At 39.5% G+C, this 21,687-nt stretch overlaps 1 protein-coding gene and 1 long non-coding RNA gene across 8 annotated transcripts in view; one reads left to right on the forward strand and one right to left on the reverse strand.

The window, feature by feature from the left end:
- Positions 1 to 21,687, forward strand: part of LOC120758056 (uncharacterized) — a 45,716-nt gene that overhangs the window by 13,733 nt on the left and 10,296 nt on the right. The gene's annotated exons all lie outside the window — the stretch shown is intronic.
- The window catches only part of CACNA1D (calcium voltage-gated channel subunit alpha1 D), a 175,312-nt gene that overhangs the window by 10,828 nt on the left and 142,797 nt on the right, over positions 1 to 21,687 (reverse strand). For all 6 annotated transcript variants that reach the window (XM_040075836.2, XM_040075833.2, XM_040075834.2 and 3 more), the window contains 8 exons: positions 21,591 to 21,682; positions 20,243 to 20,402; positions 18,977 to 19,104; positions 18,768 to 18,864; positions 17,563 to 17,665; positions 16,379 to 16,480; positions 11,410 to 11,540; positions 706 to 822 (listed from right to left, as the gene is read on the reverse strand). In XM_040075836.2, coding sequence (XP_039931770.1) covers positions 706 to 822; positions 11,410 to 11,540; positions 16,379 to 16,480; positions 17,563 to 17,665; positions 18,768 to 18,864; positions 18,977 to 19,104; positions 20,243 to 20,402; positions 21,591 to 21,682 — 930 coding nt within the window. The remainder of the gene's footprint in view (positions 1 to 705; positions 823 to 11,409; positions 11,541 to 16,378; positions 16,481 to 17,562; positions 17,666 to 18,767; positions 18,865 to 18,976; positions 19,105 to 20,242; positions 20,403 to 21,590; positions 21,683 to 21,687) is intronic.

The raw sequence follows: 21,687 nt of genomic DNA on the forward strand, positions 1-21,687 counted from the left end.
ACAAATAGTTTGCAGACTGCCTCTGATTATAATACCAAATTTACATGTTCACCATCTAGGACTAAACAGCATAAAGAGAAAACCTAATCTTTTTTTCTGATTTATATTTAGTTGACCTCTACATAAGCCCATGCACTTGTTTTAAAATACGAAGCTCTGTGTCTGTTGTGGTTTGCTTGCATACACTTTCATTCTTTTCTTCCTATCTACCACTGCAGGGGTTAAAACCAGTTTCAACCTCACCACTATCAAAATTTGAGACGGTAAGGTTCATACCCTTAGATAAGATTTGCTTAAGAAAAAATAAGAATTAATGAGAAAGAATTACGGGCAGGAGGACCTGCAGGAACTGCTTCCTAAATTTATGAAGAAATGCAAGGGTCCTGATACTACCATTTTTATAGATTTATACATAAAATATACTTATTTATATAATATTTATATTTTCTAATTTGAGGGGTTTGAAAGTACTACTACTATTATATTATTTCATATTCAAGAATAAGGTCATTCTTTACTCTCATACAAAAAGCATTTTTATAGATTTATACGTAAAATATACTTATTTATACAATATTTATATTTTCTAATTTGAGGGGTTTAAAAGTATTACTACTATTATATTATTTCATATTCAAGGATAAGGTCACTCTTTACTCTCATATTATACAACAGACAATTCACATGGTTGTGTTCTGACATTACTTTATACACATCTTCCTCCTCCTCTGGATTGTTTTCCTCAGGTTCATCATCTTGCAAGTCACAGGATATAGCTCGGCGTATTTCTGGGCCAATATCATGAAGTGTCCTTAGTCCTGCCTAAATCAATGACAATACCATAACACATTAGGAATGCAAATTCTTTTTTTGCTCTTTAATTACAGGTGTTAAATTTATTTTAAAGGACAATTAACAGCTTTTGTATCCTGACATCCACAGAGGATGGATCCTGCTGTAAATTCCTTTACTGTTATTAATAAAAGGTTTATATATTCCAGTAGCACCCTGTTGAGGTGACCATGTCTTTATTATCACAGTGTAGATACTGACTAAAACATCACTGATGTTTTTGGACCCCTATAGAAGAAAAATAAATCTTATTAAAAGGTATAAGTAATCAGCAAGAACTATAATAAAATGCATTTCAATGAGATGTACATTTAATGTTCAAAACATGTTTGAAGCCTGTGTCAACGAAGAAAAGGCAAGGAGAACTTTGCTATAGCAGCAGCAATTTTAGCAGAGCTCAGATGGAAAAGAAAGCGGTGAAATAATTCCAGCTCATCTGCACTGCACTGCACTGCGATTTGCAGATATTTGGTTAAAACTTTAGTTTAGGACAGAAAACCATTGAGTTACAGCAGCAGAGGCTCAGTGTATATCAGTTCATATTCCTCTCAAGTTTGCTACCGCAAGCAACATTTAAGAAAAGGGAAAATGCTGAAACTGTCCAGGACAAACCTGTACATCAGGGACAAAAGAGATGTCATACCCATGCCAAGAACTCAGTGCTTTGTACAGGTCTTACTTCAAAAAGGAGACATTTCTCCTCATTTAACTCTGGCTGTTATGGTCCAAAGCAAGAAACACAATCTTGTTCTTCCCAGCAACTTCTTTTATCTCCCCAGGTTCAGAAGAAATCCAAGATGTGTGTGTTTTTACTACCCTTTACTACCACTACACTTACACTACTAAAAATTCCACATAGCACTTGGCTCAATTTTTGATTATGATCAAAAAACCTGATTTATTTTGTTTGAAGGAGACGCAAGGGCTGTCCCAGCAAAACACTGACACGGCATGTTACTTGCCCTGGGGTAGCACGATGATGTGTAGAGAATTCTGTGTGTTTCAGAGCTGCAGAAGGAGCTGAGAGACCCTGAAGGACCCCAAAAGTGGCTTGGTCTCATTCATGCTGTTTCCTCCCACATTCCCAGGAGCACACTCAAAAGTTCTGCTCAAAACAGAAACAGCTGCTTTGCTGAGAAAATGGCATTTATGCAGTGTGGGCAATCAGAACCTGGAAAGGAATGAACCAAAAAGCTTTGAACCTTCATGGTGTAGATTCACTACAGGCTCCACTTTAGGTTTCACTCACTGCAGCATTTCCCTTCTTGAAAAAGGTGCCTGACTAATCATATTATCTACCTCTATTTGGCAATTCAATTTTTTTCCTCAGGGATGGACTTTGACAGCTGTGCTACAATTGAACAGGGCTCTAAAAATCATTTACTAGTGAGTTAATATGCAATACTCGTTTCATGAATGCATTGTGCTTTCTCCCACTTCTTATGCTAATTGCACAGTCAAAACCTCAGCAAGGTTGCTAATGTCATCATTTTGCAAGGTGCTAAAGGGAAGCAAAATTAACTCTTAAAGGTACAGCTATTCAAGTGGAAGTCCACAGGCTTCTGTTTATTTAGCAGAGACAAAGGCAGTATTTACTCACTAGAGGACTGCTATTATATTTTGGTTATCTGACCATTAGCTAAGATAATCACTTGCATTTCACACTCACTACCTGCTAACTTTAGAGCATTGAGAACTAAAAAGAACGAAAAACCTCAACAGGCACTTTAACATAAAAATAAACTGAGCTTAGTACGAGCAGAATACAATTTGAAAACTGCTTAAATAAGGAAATTAGCATCCAGAAAAATACCAGAATAGACCTACACTACAGCACTGAACATAAGAGACACAGCAAAGTCTTGATTTTCCAGAGTTATACTCGTGCTGGAGGAGCCTACCTCTCAACTCTGGCTGTGTTTCTCAACAACTGCACAAGAGCTCTGAGCTTGCAGCCAGACCAGGCTGAGCCCCTCTCCGAACACAGCACTGTCAGAGAGCAGCAACAGACACAATTTAACTAACAAAATCTACTAGCTCGTACTCCTGTCTGCCAAATTGTGACAAAGCCCCACAAATAGATGCCTGGAAGGTGAGAGAAGCCACGTGTTTGACAGCAACACACTGAATAGTAATTTAATTTTGATTACATTTTCAACTGCCTTCTGGCTTACTTCTTGGTAAATTACCCCTCCTTTACCCAAGAGAAAGCAGGTAGCCTTTATCATCTCATTCCTCTCCAGTAATACTCATTTCCAAGTAATAGACCCCTTGCATTTACAATCAGCAGTGGAAGAAAGGAACCTGGATCGCCAGGTCTGTGTTCATTATACTAAACCCAGCAGATTTATTCACGCACAGCCAGCACTGAATCTCTCAAGCAACACCAGCCTACAGAACTGAAATATTCCTCCATTTATGTGCTCTAATGAATGACCTGCAACAATTTTGTGAACCCTCTCCTTAGAACTATTACTCACTTGTCTCATTTTACCTGGTGCAATCCAACAGCTTTCTAAATAATCTAAGAAACTTTTTTATGACAGGGAGAACCACAAAATGATACTAATGCTCATGCTGAGCTCTCACTGATAAGACAATTCTTCATTAGATTAGTCAGCCACCACTAAAGTGGGACTGACATAAAAACACAGGAATTGGTACTTTCATATCAGTAGGAAATCCCTTCTTTGAACCACGTTTAAAGTCTCTGCGAAGACTGAAGAGGCGGCATGGACTGATCAACTTTTGACTTTACTTTCAAGCACCTCAAAACCAAAGATCTCTTAAACAAAAGAATGCACACAAATATCATATCAGCCTTCCCCACATCTCTCCTGCAGTTTACAGAGAAGAAGCATCCTTCAGATACACATTCCCTAGATAATATTGCACATTTTAGTCTACCCAGCAAGAACCCTGGTGACACACAATAGAGCAATGGGAGACACCTCGTCCTCCATTTGTGAGATTCTGAAACCTGCTATGTTTAAATCAGAGATAAAAACAAAAGCTGATCAGATGGGGCTTTTCAAAAAAAGAGAGCCTGGATAGTGAATTGTCTAGCCTTGCCAGAGCTGTGCTTGTCTCTTTTTTCATTAAGACTGCTAAAGTTCTTAGGGGTGGTTACTACCCTAAGCAGAACTTCATAAGACTTTCATCACATACAGAGATTCAAGATGTGCCACATTCCTGAAGCATTATGTTATAATTACTTTTCTAAGAAGTCAAATTTGAGCATTATAGAGGAATTACTTCCTCACAGTCCTTGACCACGGCTCTAACTCTGTTCTACAGATTTCTCTGGAAGTTTGCAAAAGAAGTTATTTCTTGTTCAGACACATTTTTTATCCCAAATTTAATTTTTGATTCCTTCCTTGCCTCATCTTTTTTCCTTGTAGATGAGAGAAAGATGGGAGGTATCCATCCACGGGTTACTTAACAAAGCAGTGACACACAGAGTGCTGAACAACATAATTACATGAGAAACCCAAGCGTGTCTTTAATTAGGCTTTCCCATAAATGCCCAGAATGGCTTCAGATGAACGTGGTAATTCTGTGCAGCTGTGCTCTGGAGGCACAACAGCACCTGCAACGTTTTCTGGATGGCACAAGGCACTGATACACCAGTGCTGGGTCCTAAACAGCATCTCAAGAGACAATGACTGATGCCTCTGTCTCTGATACGCCACTGAGATGATACAGATGTGTTTTCAAAAGCAGAAATACCAGAAACATAGGAGTCCCTCATCCTCAGTGAGAAAATATATCGTATGACCAATAACTGTGCCCCTAGACAGGTAATTTACAGATATGCCTTAAGAGGCTTGAAAGGCACCTAACAACAAAACATCAAAACATTCTGAAGTTAAACATGTCAACGTTTTGAAAAGACTGCTTTTAACAAATGCCAAACAGATTTTAAATCAGCTTCCTACAGTAGGCATAAAAGAGTAACATCATCTTAAATATAGGTCTTATAATAAGAAATCTGCGTATAATGCAAGACTCGAGTCGTGACTTTCAGTAAAAAACTCAAATGCTTATAAATACTGGAACTACAAAAAGATCATTTTCCCTATATACCTAAAGTCAGTCCACAGCCATTTTAAGGTATGATCCAACCTACCTATAGATGCAGTTCAAGCTTAGTTTAAGAAGTACAAGCAAACTACCTTTATTTAAATAATATCATTGTCACCTGCACTATTTCCAGTCAGTAAAATGCCCAGTGGTTCCTCTTTTGAGACATCTTAAGAGTGATATGATACCAGGAACTGGAAGACACTAGCAAGCTTTCCTTCACAGACTTTACAACAATAATATATATTATGTATATTGCTATATAAACCCACTTTAACTGGAATAAAGCACAAGCATTAATTCTAAATGCTTAGATTTTCAGAGCTTCACAATCCTGAAAGCCTATGACTCTAAAAACATTCCTGTAAACCATTAGATTTATAAGTAAAGAACATGTTTTTACTACCTGCTTATTTTAGAGCAAAGAAAACTACAAAGAGGAAAAAAAACCCTCAGAGCTACACTGACACTTTAACATAAAAATAAACTGAGGTTAGGACCAACAGAATACAATGACAGAACTACTTTAAAAAGGAAATAAGCATGCAGAAAAATAACCTACGCTATAGCAGTGGACATAAGAGAGGTAGTGGTCAAGCCTTGATGGCCCAGAGTTCTCCATCCCGGCCGAGCCCAGCTCTGAGAGCGCTGGAACCGCACAGAAGCTCTGAGCTCGCGCCAGCCCAGGCTGCCAGAGCTGAGCCCTTCTGTGAACACCACAGGAACATGCCAGCACAACTCAGTGGGACCTGGGCAACAAATTAACCCCTCAGCTGACGCCTACCAGCGGGGTTTGGCTTTTTCCTTTTTCTACTACCGCTTACTGCAGGGTTAATAATAGTTGTAACACTTGCGGAGAGAAAAAAAGCATAATTAGTTTTATCTGAAACACGTTTCCAAAATCAGGCTCAGGTCAGTAAATCAGTGATTTTATGTACCTGTGATGTGAAAGAAAATGTCCTTTATTTGTGTGTCTGTGTGTTAACAAAGAGGGTTATGTACAAATAAATATGAAATATAGATGTGTTGCATAGTTTACAGTAAGTGTTTTCCGTAGGAAGAATAGTGTATAATTAGTTCATTCCCTCTTTGTGCTAGATGAAAGTAATTAAAATTGTTCATGCTTCACTTAACATCTATTTTACTAGCAATGTGACCACTGTCTGGCTCAATACAAGTTTCCATCATTACACAAAGACATCCCTTTCTGACCCAGAAAATATATTTGTTGTCATCAAAAAGTCAAGAGCACAGGAGAGGCAAGGGAAGCCCATTGTGTTGGTGACCTCAGGGCAGGTGAAACACCACAAAAATGGCATGAACAGTTGACTCAAACTGGTCACCCATCATTTCAGAGCCTCTTGTCCTCTTGCCTTCGTAAGGGTGTGAATTCCCCTGGGTCTGCAGAAGATAAACTGTGGGGTTCCCAGTGATGTTGTTATTGCAGCTCTGAAGATGGTTTTGGTGACAGTATGCAAGTTTAAACAAACTGTGGTTGGTTATCGTTTGAAGTGGCCTTTTCTGAGGAAGGAGGAATTTGAAACTTCATGGCAGACAGACTTCCTTGAGCAGATCATCAATCCCTCTTCCCTTTCTAGGCTGCTGCCTCCTGTCTGACATTACCCAAACACTAACCTGGATTAGGCCAACAGCAGATACAACACCCTTGAGGAAAACCTGAGCTCTGCAGAATAAAAATCACCCTGAATGACGTTACTGTGGAGTAAGAAGACGAATTCCCGCCCGCTGCACGCTCTGGCACACACAAAGCAAATCGAGTTTTGCAGGGAGCTCTGCTCTAATTTTCTAACTCAACCCAAACTTCCATTGTTTCTTCTCCTGCACCAAACACACCTCAAATCCAGAAGAAGCTGTGGCAGAAGAAGCTTCTCCCCTATTGGAACTGGGTGGAGGTTCTGGCCCCTAAACATGAGGGGGCTGCCAGGGACATTCTCGTGACACAGCTAACAGGTTTTGTGTTCATATAACCAAACAAAACTCAGGCAAAGGATGCAAGTTTCAGTTTCCTGTGTTCAAATGCCTACGTCTTAATGACTAAAACCCTTATTCTGTATATTCTAGTGTGCATTCACCCTGAAATTAAATGCTGTGTGTGTCTCTCTGAAGAAAACATCCTCCAAGAACAGTATTTTCACACATGCTCCTCTGTCAGTTTGCCTTCCTGAGTGCCCAGAGTGGATCTTTAGCTTCCAAGGGAAGATTTATTCCCACACCTGGTGAAACAGAACTTATTAAAACAACTACTGTAAGCCACCAGAAAGCCTCACTGGATTTTCTGAGCTCACAGAATTTTACTCTGTGTTATGCAATTCTCTTCATCTAACTAAAGACAGCGTGGATAGCTCACTATATTTCATACTTTATTTTTTCTGGAAGTGCTTTTCTTGCTGGAAACACTCCTTTTTATGACCTTGAACTCTAGTTGTAATATTGTGGAGATTTTGTTTTGCAGTTCTAAAAACGTTTTTTATCTCGGATGTAAAATTCTTAAATTATTCCGCATCACTTTTCTGCCTATGTTAAGTCATCCTATCAGAGACAGCAGCATAAGAAGTATATGTTTTTAAATGTTTTAGCTAAGTGCAAGGCATCCAATTTAACAACCTAAATTACAACTAAAGGACCAGTTTAAAAAAAAAAAGTGCAATTCCCTTGGAAAAACAGGACCTTAGGCCATTTGACAGTTACAGGGTTTCTTTCCCTTCAGTGTCTTCCAAAGTACTGAATGAAAATAGAATTACAAAACCCAGCCTCCTGAGCATGAGGAATAAAAGAGAGCAAAGGAATTACCTATGTTTACAAAAAGGCTGTTTCAGTCTCATAAAACAGGGAAAATGGCAACATCCATTAATTCTTTTTCCCAACAATTGTCCTTTGAATTAAAACAATGGATTCTGTCACAAGGAGCCTTCTGTGTCACAGGGGCTGTTGATCCTCTGGAGGCAGGGAAGTGTGACACAGCCAGCTGTAAGGATCAGCAGGATTAGAAAGCTGTAACTCACCTCTTGCTCCACTCAAAGGTTAGGAGGGGACTGTAAATCCTGATAGCAGGTTGTTTTCTTCCTCTCTTGCAAGAGATAAGGAAAGCCAGGCTAGATAATGAAGGAACTGCAGGGTTTTTTAGATCCTTAGGAACCATCTTCCTCACAATTTAACTAGTTCATTCACCCCAAGAGAAAGTCACAGGTGTCAGCAAAAGCACAAGAGCATTTATGGCTCCCATGGCTTTTGACACAAATTGGAACAGGTGACATTGCTTTCATCTGCTGATTTGCTTGAGGATTTTGCAGTATGACAACCGGTCTGAAATGGGGAGAGATGTGAACTACAACATGAAAATACAGTTGCTCTTGTTCTTTACAAATAGAAGAATCAGAAGGCTAGAAAGCCTTTTCTTATTAGCCTGGTAAAACTGTACTCATCTTCTTTAAAGCTCTAAGGAAGCAATTCCTAGTATAGAAAGGTTCTGAATGACAGAGTTGAAAAGAAATCACAGCCAGATGTAGGCCAGCTTCTGCTGCTCTCATCTCCAGCAGTTCAGAAAGAAGGGGCTGTTTGCAGTGATATGATCATGCCTACCAGACACTGTCAAATCTTACCTAGTCCAGAGAAACTTAATAAAAGCTGCTGCTGAAGTAACATGCCCGCCCTGATTATAGGAAGCTGCTAATTAAAAAAAAAAAAAATTCTCAATAGAAAAGGTATACACAGCCAAAAATAAAAATAGGTCAAGTATTTGCTGTTAGATTCCAGTGTCAGGAACTCAGGTGTAGCTGAGGATAATTATCTCTTCCAGAGAGGAGAGAAGGCTGACAAATTGGTTTTCTGTTGTTGTTATGAACTTTTCCACTCATGTCTTCGTAACCAAGTCAGGCGCTGCAATACTGGATGTGCAGCGTGTTTGATTAATAAATGCTGGAGCAGCTCTGCTACAGTGACACAACAATCATCACAACTTCCCTGAAAAACTGGGTAACAGAGTGATACTGCATGTTTCTGCTTTTCTTAGTATACTGCTTTGCAGAGAGATATGCAAACATTAGTTTGCCTAGAGTGTTTGAGAGAATAAATGAAAAAAACAGTTGCTATTAGCTCTCCAAGAACCGAAATAGTATTTCCATAGTTACAAGGTTTTCATGGGTCATCTAACAAGATTTCCATACTTAAGACACAAGCTGGATCATATACCCCTAAATTATGCTGCCAAAAATGGTTGATAAGAACAAAGGCATTTGAAAACTTTGAAGGTTTACAAGTATTTAAGCTTTTGACAAAGCCTGGAATGAAGAGGCTGAAAATGGATGCACCCAATTTTTATACATTATAAGGCCAAAAAGATTCTCTGTGTTCATTTATACTAAACTCCCTGTAACACATCCCACAGGACTATTCCCAGGGTCACTGACCATAGGAAATGAAGTAGAACATAATTTTGAAGTAGGGGTCACTGACCATAAGAAATGAAGTAGAACATCTTTTTGAAGTAAAATATCTCCAGCTCTGTTTTAAAGCTGTATCCTCATATAATTATATGTTCTAACAAACACAGTGTTATGACTTTGAATTTGACATGCAGTAGCTTCTGGTTTAAAATTATAATACTCATTTTTAAGCTGGACTGGGCTTCTTTTTCCAACCACAAGTTTCAGGTCTCTTTGAAACAGTATTTCCATTTTTATTTGGTCAATCAAATTGGGTTCCTACTGCTTTGTTAGAAAGAAAAGCAGAAAAGATGAAGATGGGGAAAAAAGAAAGCAATATTCTTCCAATCTACTTGGCCTGGCTCATTTTAATACCACAGGGGCATTGCTTTAATCAGAAAAAAAAAGTTGCATGTCTCAAATCCCATAGGCCTTTGCACATTTCCAGTACAGACTCACGGACATTTTTTTAAAATTGAAAAATATTTGCCTAAGGAGAGAGAGAGGAAGAGCTGAGTCTTTCCAATTCCATCTTGTCCTCTGTCTTTGTCATTGAACAGGTAGTAGAGTGTGATAATAAACAAGAGAGCACACTCACATTTGAGAACTCAGTGGTTCTCTACATTGTCACGGGTGCAACTTCAAAAGCACAAGTGAAAACCAGAAATACTGAGGCTCAAACCCAACTCTGACCTCCTCATGCTCAAACGCTTCTGCGATAAAGAAGTCTGAAAAGTCCTTCCTAGAAATCCAACATCTTTCACTGCCTTCTCAACTGTTTGCAGCCTTTTTATCAGTTCCACTGCCAATAATTTTCTCTTCTTTCATGCATACAAGTACCGTTCATAGGGCCCTGGCAAGCCATGCGGGCACAAAGAGCAAGGACTGTGCTCCATCTTCCCCTCTTGTTGCACCTCTCATGCTTGTGGTGATTTGGAACACAATGGGAGTCAGAGCTGCCAGCAGACACACTCTTAGGAAATGGGAATGAAACAAATTACCCACTTAACACAGCAAAGATAATTTTGTTAAACTGAAGCACAAACCATCAGGTTTTTAACCAACAGGTGCTGAATCAAGTGAACAAAGTTCTCCTCCTACAGAAAGGGATTTTCAAAACATATTCCTGAATTCTGGCATCAGAATAAAAAACTAACAGAAGCAAATATATTTAGAGTTTGCAGCAAACTGCTAAACATCAACTGAAATTCACAAAGTCCCAGTCCAATAAAAATGGTGCAGTGTATGATGTCTGGAATTATTTGAGAACAGCTTTCCATTTGCCTGTTTCAAGTTCATTCTACAAAGGTACCAGTGGAAAGAAGTTGTCAGAATTTGCTCTTTAGATCACATGTACTCTATGGACTGCTTGCTGCAGGCCTGTTGAGAGAAAGAAGGCCAAATCTATTGTCCTGGTTTCCATGTGATAGCTGGTTTTAAGAGGTAGACACAAGTTTGTGACACTAACGCAGTATGCTAATACTTCCTGCGAAAGAAATTCATGGATGCAAAATTCAGAATTCACAAATAATAATTAAAAAAATAGGAAAATATTTCACCATATCTTAAGTGGGAAAGAAAAAGAAAAATGAGAATTAAGAAAAATGACACTGTATAAAAACCTCTTTTCTATGATGTAATGCACAGTAGATAGTTCCCTGAGAATTGGCTTGTAGCATTTTTAGGTACGCAAGAAATTGAACAGTTAAAACAAAACAAAGAAGACAGATGACAATTCAGAGCTTTATTTATCCAATATCCAATCAGCAACTTTAGATTGTGATTTATCTGCTGGACTTGCTAAGAAATTTCATAACTATTGCTACTGTTTGAGTATTCCATAGAGAATAAGTTTTTGCACTTACCTTGTTATAGACAGAATAGCAGGATTAGCTTTTACTTTTCTGATGAGTAAGGGCCAAAATTGTCCCAGCTAAATAAAATCCTGGCAGCATTGCACAATCATCAATATTCATCTACCTGCTATTTCAAGTAAGCTCACAAAATGGTTAGTTAAAAACAGAAAAATCACCTGCAGAGCAATCGTGGTGTTCTTCGCAGGATGTTTCCCCACCAGTCCTTGTTCTTTGCGTTTCTTGAATTTCCTAAAGTAGTCCTGTATCAGGAAGGTGGCATAGAACTTCCCCACGGTTACCTCATCATCTAAATGAACAGACCAGACAGATCTCTCCCAAGTCAGCACATTTATCAATAGCCTGTACACTCACATCTGATTTGGGGGAAAATGTGATGGGTGCCACAGGTACTATGCTTCCAGCTTACAGCAATGGAGCCTGTAAGGGGCTCAAAAGCAATGTTTCAGCAAGCGGGTTGGGTTCAGTCAGTTAAGTGAACTCACCCTAATAAAAAAGAAAACACAATACTTTACCAAGACTCCTGTACTTCTAAGTTTCTACCAAAACCATCAGCATGTTTGTATACACACAGGGGCTGAAGTACTGGCTTTAGTTACTTGGGGTAAATAGATTAAATAAAATCTACGGTGTTTCACATACGCTGATGCTCATAAGAGTGACTCTGCCTTTTTTTGTTCAGTGCTGAACCAAATCTGCCTGTCACAGTGCGTGCACTGTGTCAGTTCTGTAATGCTGAAAGCAACGAAAATAACTTCCACCAGTGAATTTAGTACAATTCCAACAACAGGCAAACAGCCAGGGCTGTAAAACGTAGCATTTTTACAGAGTCACTGTTGTGAATAAAATCCAAATTTGAAAGTTTCCAAAGGCAGGAACCGTATGAGGACACCAAAATCACCCAGTTCACAGCAGGTTAAGAATGAATGGGCCTGTTCACGAGTCCATCGAATCACTCAGCTGGGCAAGTTTCATCTCCCAGTGACTAATGCTTGCCAGAAAACTAGAAATAGTTTTCTATTCAAAAACATTGCTTTTGTTGTCATACTTTTTTTTTTTCCCTAGAGTTATCTGACAGGAAGTTCCATTTCCCTTCCTGCTGTACTCTTCAGTCTCCCCATGTTTTTCAGTATCTAGAGGCAGATTGTGGCAAGAGGATTTCTGGCTCCCTCTGCACATAAAGAGGGGCCAGTGTGGCTTAGGCATCAACTGTTGTTCTGTCCAGTCATGACCTGACTGAGCATGAAAATCTAACAAGCCCAGGCACATTTTAACACGCCTCTGTTAAAAATTATGGGCTTTTTTAAATGTTTGATTAAAATAGAGTGTCTGTGTATCTTATCAATAATATGTGCAAATGTATCTCACTAAGGATAGTATTTGTAGCTCTATTTTTACCTGTAACGACTGGTTTTTCTAATTTAAATTAACTGATTTAACTTTCTTCTTTTAGTGACTTGTTCTCATCAATGAGAGTGGAGAATCCATTCCATGGACAACACTTTTAAAATCCATTTTTACATCTCTGATAGAATTCATCTCAAAATGAAACCTCTGTCATGCAAAAGCAGCTCTCTCATGTCTGAAATGGGCTGTATGCACGTGAGAAAGTACAACAGGCTTTAACTACAGTGAAAATGCACCCAGAATGTCTTCTCTCAATAGTTTGTGTTTAGATAGATCAAACAAAAAATAGTTATAACAATTGCTTCAAGAGATACTGGTTGGGAGACCAGTCTGTTGCAGGAAATACCTTAGCATATTAAAGAGCCTGCTCTGCCAAACTCTGACAGCTCCTCAAGGGTCAGAACCCCCCAGTTCCTGCTGGGAAAGGAGGAACTAGCAAGAAATATCAGGAACAGCTCACAGGAAAAGCTCACCAGTCTATGGATTCCACCTCAGCAATAAAAAAGATTCTTTATTGACTCCATGGATCTCATTAATAAACTCTGTGTGAACATTTGGTTTGATGTTCCCCTGCAATCTTCCTTTGCAGCTCTCCAGGAGACTAACTGATGCACTGTGTTAGGATGAGATCTCTTACACAGCACGTAATGCAAACTTGCCTTCCCTAGTTTAGATCTGCAACACAGCTCTGGTTTAACTCCCCAGATCAGCCTTTCCCCATCCTTCATACTATCTCATTTCAAGTATTTGAGGAGAACTTTTAAGGAAGTGAGCTAGCAAATGGCTCCCAGAAGGAACAGGCACACAGAAGTGACAGACTGGATAGAACAAACACTGCTATGGGCTGCACTCAGAGCACGCATGACACTGCACCAACCACTGACTGTGCCTCCGATGACAACACCTGTGAAACACCAGGATGCAGAAATGAAGGGCCCTTGTTGATCACTCTGGACATGCACCGACTTTTCACAAGCACATCAGACAAGCGCACTGCCAGTTTGCTGCACCGTGTGTGCCAGAGCCCGTCTGCGTCCCCGCGGTGCTTGTGCTTGTCGCAGGCACAGCCAGGCGTGCTGCAGACACGGGCACAGATGGAACACAGACAGGAACTGATGCCTGGCCAAGGGGAGCCATCCTTGACTGTTTTCTGAGGAGCACACACAGAGCCAGATACAGACAGGTATAGGAAGGCAGCTAAGCATAACTGACCACAGAACAGACAAATCGCTAATTGCAATCAGTGATGGCAATAGGAATCATTTCGAAAGGAAGCTCTTGGAAGAGGCAAAAAGTACTGGGCAGGATTAAATGGATTTGCAGGTGGAGACTGGGAAGTTTAGAGAGTACAGGTGAGCCCTTAGTGAGTTTTATGCATTTCTCTTACTTTCTGGTCTCATTCATTCATCAGACATTTGAATGACATTCTCTGTTTTTGTAAAGCAGTTTCACCTTTCTATACTGAAAATGTGTTGCTAACTATTAACAGTCTCACTCAGTTACAATAAGAAGTTACTTAATCAGTACCAAGAATTAACTGTTTATCTCTAGCGCATCTATTTATAATCCAAGGGGAGGGAAAAACCCTGCTACACTGATTATCCTCATTCTGCTCTCCAAATAAGTGTTCTGGAGACATAGCCATGACACATAAAGGACCCAGCATTCAGTAATATCAGCACAAGTAGTACTGGAGCAAGCTACTATAAACTGCACCTCTCAATAATTTCAAGCACAAGTAATTTTAACTTACTGAATTTGAATGTTTTGTTGATTTATATTGAAGAGAATTTTCCACCTCTTGGGAAATTGTTATTATCAGCCATCACTGGTGTTAATTCATAGGCAATTTTCCATTTAATATTAAACATCAAAACTAATTTCCACTGTACACTAAGCTATTTTACACTCCTATGGCATATGAATGTAAAATAGCTGTATTCCTCCTTTTTTCCTAGGTGATTTACAATATTTTCATTTTTCAGGTAAATAATAAGGTCCACAGAGGAACAAAGTAAACTGGAATTGAAAATTCATAAATCCGCAGGACTTCCCAACACATTCCCATTTATCCTGGGTTGCCAAAGGCATCTTACTTCCTATCAATTGAGCACATCCAGGTTTTCAGCCTTCCAGCTACACTGAAGAGCTACATTTGCAGAATAAACATTAGCAATGAATTTTAGTATAGCTGAACATAAATACACAGCTTATACTCAGCAATGAAATGAAGCTGAAGTTAAGAGTGAATTACTACGTGAGATTAGTTCTAGGAATGTAATCTGTACAGGTTCTTTGTCAGATTGATTTAGGCAGGCAGAGCTCGCTATTCTGAAGCATGCATCTCTATTTCAATAAAAATGTAGGGGAATAAAGTCGGCAAGAGGCAACACTAATTCCATGCCACCACCCTAAAACAGAATTGCTTCAGAATATTCGGAAAGACTCATAGTTGAAAGGAACAGAGGCTGCAGAAAAAGCTCAAGCACATAGTTACAACAATAACAAAGCGATTCATCTATGCCATGCAAGCACTCAGGTGTAAGGCTAAAAACAACAGAGTAGAACACAAAAAAAGTTGTTTTAAATGTGCAGTATCAGTTCCCCCTTGGAGAGTCAGTTCAGCCAGATTTTTGGCTTCATCCCCACTATTCTCCAGCAGCCACCCCACCAACAGCAAGAGGCTCCTCCAGCCACAGAGCTGCTGCTGCTCCTGGGCGATGCCAAGAGCAGTGCAGGCAGTGCTCCTCCTCCTGGCACTGAGCATCCCCTGCCAGGGCCAGGGGCTGGAGTCTGAGCAGTCCTGGGAGCTGCCATAATGCTGTGAAGGTAGAATAAACTACAAGAAACACCAGGGAATTACAATGGATCTGCGAATTGGATGTCTGGGTAAATATACCCTGGGCACGAGTGACAGCGAGACAGATCCTGCACCTTTAAAACTCAAAAAAGCAAGTAAAAAAGAGTCACCTAAACCTCGACTACAGCGTATTAATAAAAATGTATATATTGAAAAAAGCTAAATATATATATCAGAATATATATATATTTACAAAGAGAGATACTGACACGTCGTTTTAAGGCACCTAAGAACATTTAATAAATGAGCCTTGTAGGTCTCACAAATGTTTGGTGTCATTAGAATTCAGATATCTCTTTAAATGGGCCACATTCATATCTCAGTCTTATCAGCATAAATCTGAACCATTTCCATCATTTGTGGAATGGCTCTGGTTTAACCTACAGTAACTAGATTATTCAGCTTCTTGCTTTATTAATTTAGCAAAAAAAGATTTAAGCTGGCAATTAACTTTGTTTCCTCCCAAAAGTATTCAGCATATACAGGCAAATAAGCTATAATGTAGCATAGTACAAAACATGGTGTTTTGCCCAATGCATTGAAATCAAGCCAGTTTATTTTGCTGAATGATTTGAAATCAAGGCTATATTTAGGTCTAATGAGGTATTTTTTTCAAGCAAGAAAATAAGGATAACATTTTCTTCTCTCTCTCATTTTGATCTACGTTTCAGATATCAGTCCTCTATGTATCGTCAGTTGTAATAGGATACCATTTTCTCAGTATGTATTTTGCTATTGTTTGTTGCCCTTAAATCGTATTATGATTGCAAAATGTAGCGGTTTTATTTCTTTGGTTCCTGACACTCTAGAAAGACCAACATGCACAGAGAACAGCACATGGCAGAGTTTATCACACTGACCGCCAGCGGGAGGCACGACTTGGTCGAGTAATTTCATGCTCGTTTTCTTCCATATTTTCTTTATGACTGCTCTAAGTTCTTCATTGGCTTGCTCCAGGTTACCTGTGGCAAGGAAATGGCAAAGCAGAGGACGGCAATTACGCTTCAACCAGCTGCAGTGAATGATCCTTTGGATATTAATTAGCTGTGTACAATTAAAGACTGTGATAGAGTTCCTTTGGGGCAAGCCCATGCTATGTGATGTAGCAGACAATGCCACAACTAAAGGGAAAAAAAGGGCGTAAGACAGCAAATTCCTGGTGCTTTCAAATCCAGCTCTGGAGCACTGCAGAGGTCAAAGGAGACTTCCAGACCTCGGCCTCACTCTGTCACTCTTTCTGCTTAAATTGTCCAGAAAGTGATGACTTTTTCTTTACGAACCACTTCTTCCCTGAAGCAAAGCTGAGCCTTTATTTACTTAATCACAGTAATTACTCAAATGTACAGGCTTGAAACTTCGATCAACTGAGTACTGAGCAGTTTTTCATCTCCTGCACTGCTTATACAGCAACGCCTGAGGGGCCTTAATCTAAGTTTGTTATTGCCAGCAGAAACCAAATTCTCCTGAGAACAGCAGAAGAAACGGTAAAGTAGTACAAGATGGCAAAAAAATCTGAAAAACCTGTAAAAATAAAAAGATCTTTGAAACATCCCACTATCTTTAAAAACCTTTCCCTCTTCCATGTAAATGAGAGAAATGTATTCAACCCAGTCAGAACTGGCCTCAACCACACTGGGAATGTTGCCTTTAAGTGTGCAAAAGTTGCAGGAGCACCACTGTGGGATCTAAGGCACTGAGCTAAAAGGTAGTGAGGAAGGAGAACCTTGTTTAGGCAGGAAGCAAAATTCATTCATTTCTTGCAGTAGAAATTCTGCTATGCCAGTGCTGCACGTTTTTTTCTGACCAGATGAAAACACAGGATAATTTCTGAGGTATCTTTGGCTCTGGCCTCACTCTCCCTCTCTTTTTGTTTTCTAGCAAATCATTCCTAGCAACAGTGAATACAATCCATGACCCAAAAGCAAACCAGATCCAGTGACACCAAGGCAGCCCTCCTCACATCCAACAAAAGTAATAAATGATAACTTTTCCTCATTGTGCTTTCTGACAAGGGCAGTAAAGGCTTTACAGTGAAGAAGCTTACCTTCTGTTTTTATCTTTAGAGCAGTCCTAACCAAAGCAAATAAAGTAGCATTGAACATGACGGTCCCATCACTGTTTAGCGGCATATTCATGGCTACTAACCTCTGAAAAGGAGAAAAGGAAGACAAATTTTGATGCTGCTTTCTTCAAAAAAACCTCCTGTAATGTTAATTTTTGAAAAGCAGACACATTCAAAGAAGAGTATTGCTGAGAGGAATATAAATGATGTAATTTCTCCAAAACAAAGTTGAGTTTTCCATCCTAGCTGTGTATAATATGCAGTAATTAAGAACAATGTTGCTTCTTTTTCACATTAAGGACATGTACGCTTATACACAAGTTAAAACTGCACAGAAGATTTCTTGAGCTATTTAATGAGCTAACTTTCAAACACTGAAGCCCAGTTTTTGACTGAGCCAGTACTAAGGACAGAAGCAGTCATTTGAGAGCGTGCACTCCAGCTGCAGTCGTGTCCCAGGTTTCCCAGGGGTTCCTCATGCTCCATAAAGAACCAGAGCACCACTGTCTCAGCCCATTCATTCCTCAGGTAACTCTTCTGTGGTGTTGTGAGTCTCTTATGCCAGCTACACTGAACTGCTGTGAAAGGGGCTTTTCTCTTTGGCTCAGTCCTTATGCATCAGAGTTCTTCTAGAGCAGCACTGCTGTGACCCTGTCTGCCAAAAGGACACGATTTCATCTATCAAAATATTTTCCTGACGTCTGGCTTGGATTTTCTTCCATTCTAGTTTAAAAGCATTACTCAATGAATAATTGATGTTAGCATATGGATAGATAGAGGTTTGCTTTAAGTATGCCTTGTGACATTGAATTCCAGCCCGGATGTTTACATGTCAGTTTTACCTATTCATAAAACAGATGTACAAGGAATCCAAATGACGGTATTGTAACAATCCTTCAGTTAACAGGCTTGATCTTGTTCCCAGTGAAATTGCTAAAATCTCAATATCTGTAATTCTGAAGTTATCAAATAATGTAACAGTAATTCAGCTCCCTTGTATTGCTTTTCATCTTTTACATAAAAATGCCATTAATCAAAATTGCACATTTTGCCTGACAGATTCTATAACATTTTAAATTCCCAACTATCTTCTGTCTTCTCACTTGCTGCTACACATTGTTACACACGGTTGCTCACTCCAGCCTGGTTTAGCACCTTGCAGTCAGACAAAATCAGGTGAAACCCACCTTGCAGGCCACTCGGTGAGGGCACAACTTGCCAAAACCCAGCGGGGGCTGAATCCGTCTCAGCAACGTCACCACGTCGAGGTGCTTTATCCTTCCCCTAGAACCAACACGCACCAGTTAACAAACCCAAAATACTCCCCAAAACCACACCCCGTTCTGCTTATTGTTTTTACCAAATAAATGATATCAGAAATAATGATCTAACTCACTTTGCTTCAGGGTCGTATTCTGACCATATTCTTTTGAACTCATCCAAATGATGGGGGCCCAGAATAGACCAGTCACGTGTCAAATAATCAAAATTATCCATAATGACAGCCACAAATAAGTTTATAATCTAAAAAAAAAAAAAAAAAGTAATTAAGAGCAACCTCCCTTAATTATTTTGAATTTTTTATCAATTCAACATGTAGTAGTTTAAGAACTCAAGTAAATCAATAGTTTTTGGCAAACACCATCAAGTATCACTGAAAATATTTGCATTTAACTAACTGGAAGTCGACCAAATAATGACATGACAAGAACATGGTTCTATTTTAGAGTACTCAATTTTTTGACATAGGCTAAAACATGGGTTTTTTTTCTCTTCCTCGATTTAAAAGATCCCACTACATCAAATTGAAGAATGAAGCCAATGCACACATTATGGCACAGTGTGTATCTCCGGAATAGGATTCAACTTCATGACAATACATTTTGTTGACACAGCAGGTAATAAAGAGCAACAGAACATATGTTTACATCAGTTCACAGAGTTTTTGTTGGACCACCCTCTTTTTGCAAGGAAGCAATTACTGTGAATAGAACAAACCAATCAGCTTATACCAGACACCCGCAATGAGGAAAAACATATTTAAATGATTGTCTCAGAGCAAATAATCCATTTCTGCCCCAGATTAGAGTGAAAGGTTATTGTTCACTTCTCCTGTGCCACATGTAAGGACACTTATCCAAACACAAATCCAAATTCTGCTAAGTTTAAACCAAAAAAACCCCAAACCCCAAAATTACTACTTAGTCAGGGGCATTGCAGCTCCACTGTTAATGAATGTCTAATAGTACCATTGAGAAATACATGAAATTACAGCGATAAAAAGACTGCTGACTCAGCTTTCAAAAAATAGTTTGGGTTGGTAAGGACCTCTAAAGGTCACCCTCACCAATTCCCTGCAATAAGCAAGTACATCTTCAGCTGAATCAGGCTGCTCAGGGCTCTGCCCAACCTAACTTTGGATATTCCCGGGGGTGGGAGTCATCCATCACCCCTCTGGGCAACCTGCGCCAGTGTTTCACCACTCCCACTGTAAAAATTGGTAGAAAATATAGGATTTAGGACTCTGTATGGAAAAACATAACCTTGTCAAAATATTTTGGAGATGGGATTTTCAGTCATTCTCTCAACTCACTACTCTTCATTCAGAAGAAAGCCAAAATGCCAAAGCTCATTGTTGTTAATAAGCACAAGCTAAACTCACCAAAAAAGCACAGAGCATGTAAAAACTGATAAAATAAATGATGGCAAAATTGCTTCCACACGTGTATTCTTCCCCAGGATTATAATCAGATTCTGGGTCACAGCGCTTTCCAGGCAAACATGCCAGCATGATTTCCTGCCAGGCTTCTCCAGTAGCACACCTTTATAACACCACAAAGATAAATTCAGCATTATTTGATCAAGATGGATTAAAAATGTGTTCATTCGTTACATTCTGAGAAAATACTGTACAAGCACCAATGTGAAGACAGACTATGAACATTTCAGAGCAGGAATTAATTAAAGAAAAGTGCAAAGTTTTAGAACTGACAAGCATAATCTGACATTGCAGACACATTTTATAAGGTAGAGTAATACACTAAGGCTTGCATGTAAAAACTGTAACCCCAAACTGTGATTTACAAGTTAAATACTTATTGTAGTGGAGTTACTGTGTACAAAAGCAGTCTCGTGTATGAAAATCTGTCATAAAATTTGGAAGTACATATTTGTAAAAGATGAACCTTCCTCTGTGGCTGAAGAAACACCTGTCTCTTAATTTCTGCTACTACATTTTTTTCCCACAGTTGCATAAAGCCTGTGTACAGTCCCACAATCTCAAATTTTTAAAAGACAATTACATAATTATGACATCTTTAGCTGTGTTCATTACGTGGTGTCAAAGGCATAAAGTCCCTTAGATCTCAGTGGGGGATGCCTTTGGTACCAGAAAAGGAAAGTCCTGCCAGTTTTTCCAGCCAGGTGAGTACCAATGCACAGGAGCTGAATTACAGCATCTCAGGCAAGAGACCGCTCAAGGCTGTCACCTTTAGAGGCAATCCTGTCCCGTGACATCCCCTCCTTGTTCCAGGACATTTTGAAGCACTCCTGGCAAATGTTTACCGCCTTCTTAAATTCTCCAGTATATTGGAAATCCCATAATCCACCTTCCCACCCCTGTGAAGATTACTAAATCCATGCTTCCACCATCAGGAAGTTTCTCCTGTGGCTCATCTGCAATGACTTGATCTCTTCAAATTATCCCACAGGTTGCAATCCTAAAGATATCAGTAAGGGCAGAGCCTTTTGCAGCTTTCCCAATGCTCAGACAGATTGATATCTGGGCTGACTCGGCTCTGCCTGAAGCCAGAGGAGCTTCACAAGAGCTGTGAGGAGTTTGGGTCTGTATCACCTCATTAGAACCTGCTGTGCCCAGGGACACTCAGCACACAGCCACAAACAGGAGGTGCTTGCTGAGCCGAATTGATTCTCCCTTGCAAACACGCTTTGCACATTTTTCATAGATCGGTGAAATGGGATGCACTGCGTGAGAGTTGAGGTTTACTCACCTGAAGAGAAGAAGCACAGCTTGGGGGAAAGTCTGAAAGTTGTTGTTTCTGTTTATTTGATTGTTGTCCCTCATAGCCACTTTTCCAAATACCTAGA

Source organism: Hirundo rustica, chromosome 12 (assembly GCF_015227805.2).
Source record: "Hirundo rustica isolate bHirRus1 chromosome 12, bHirRus1.pri.v3, whole genome shotgun sequence".
Taxonomy (NCBI): Eukaryota; Metazoa; Chordata; class Aves; order Passeriformes; family Hirundinidae; genus Hirundo; species Hirundo rustica.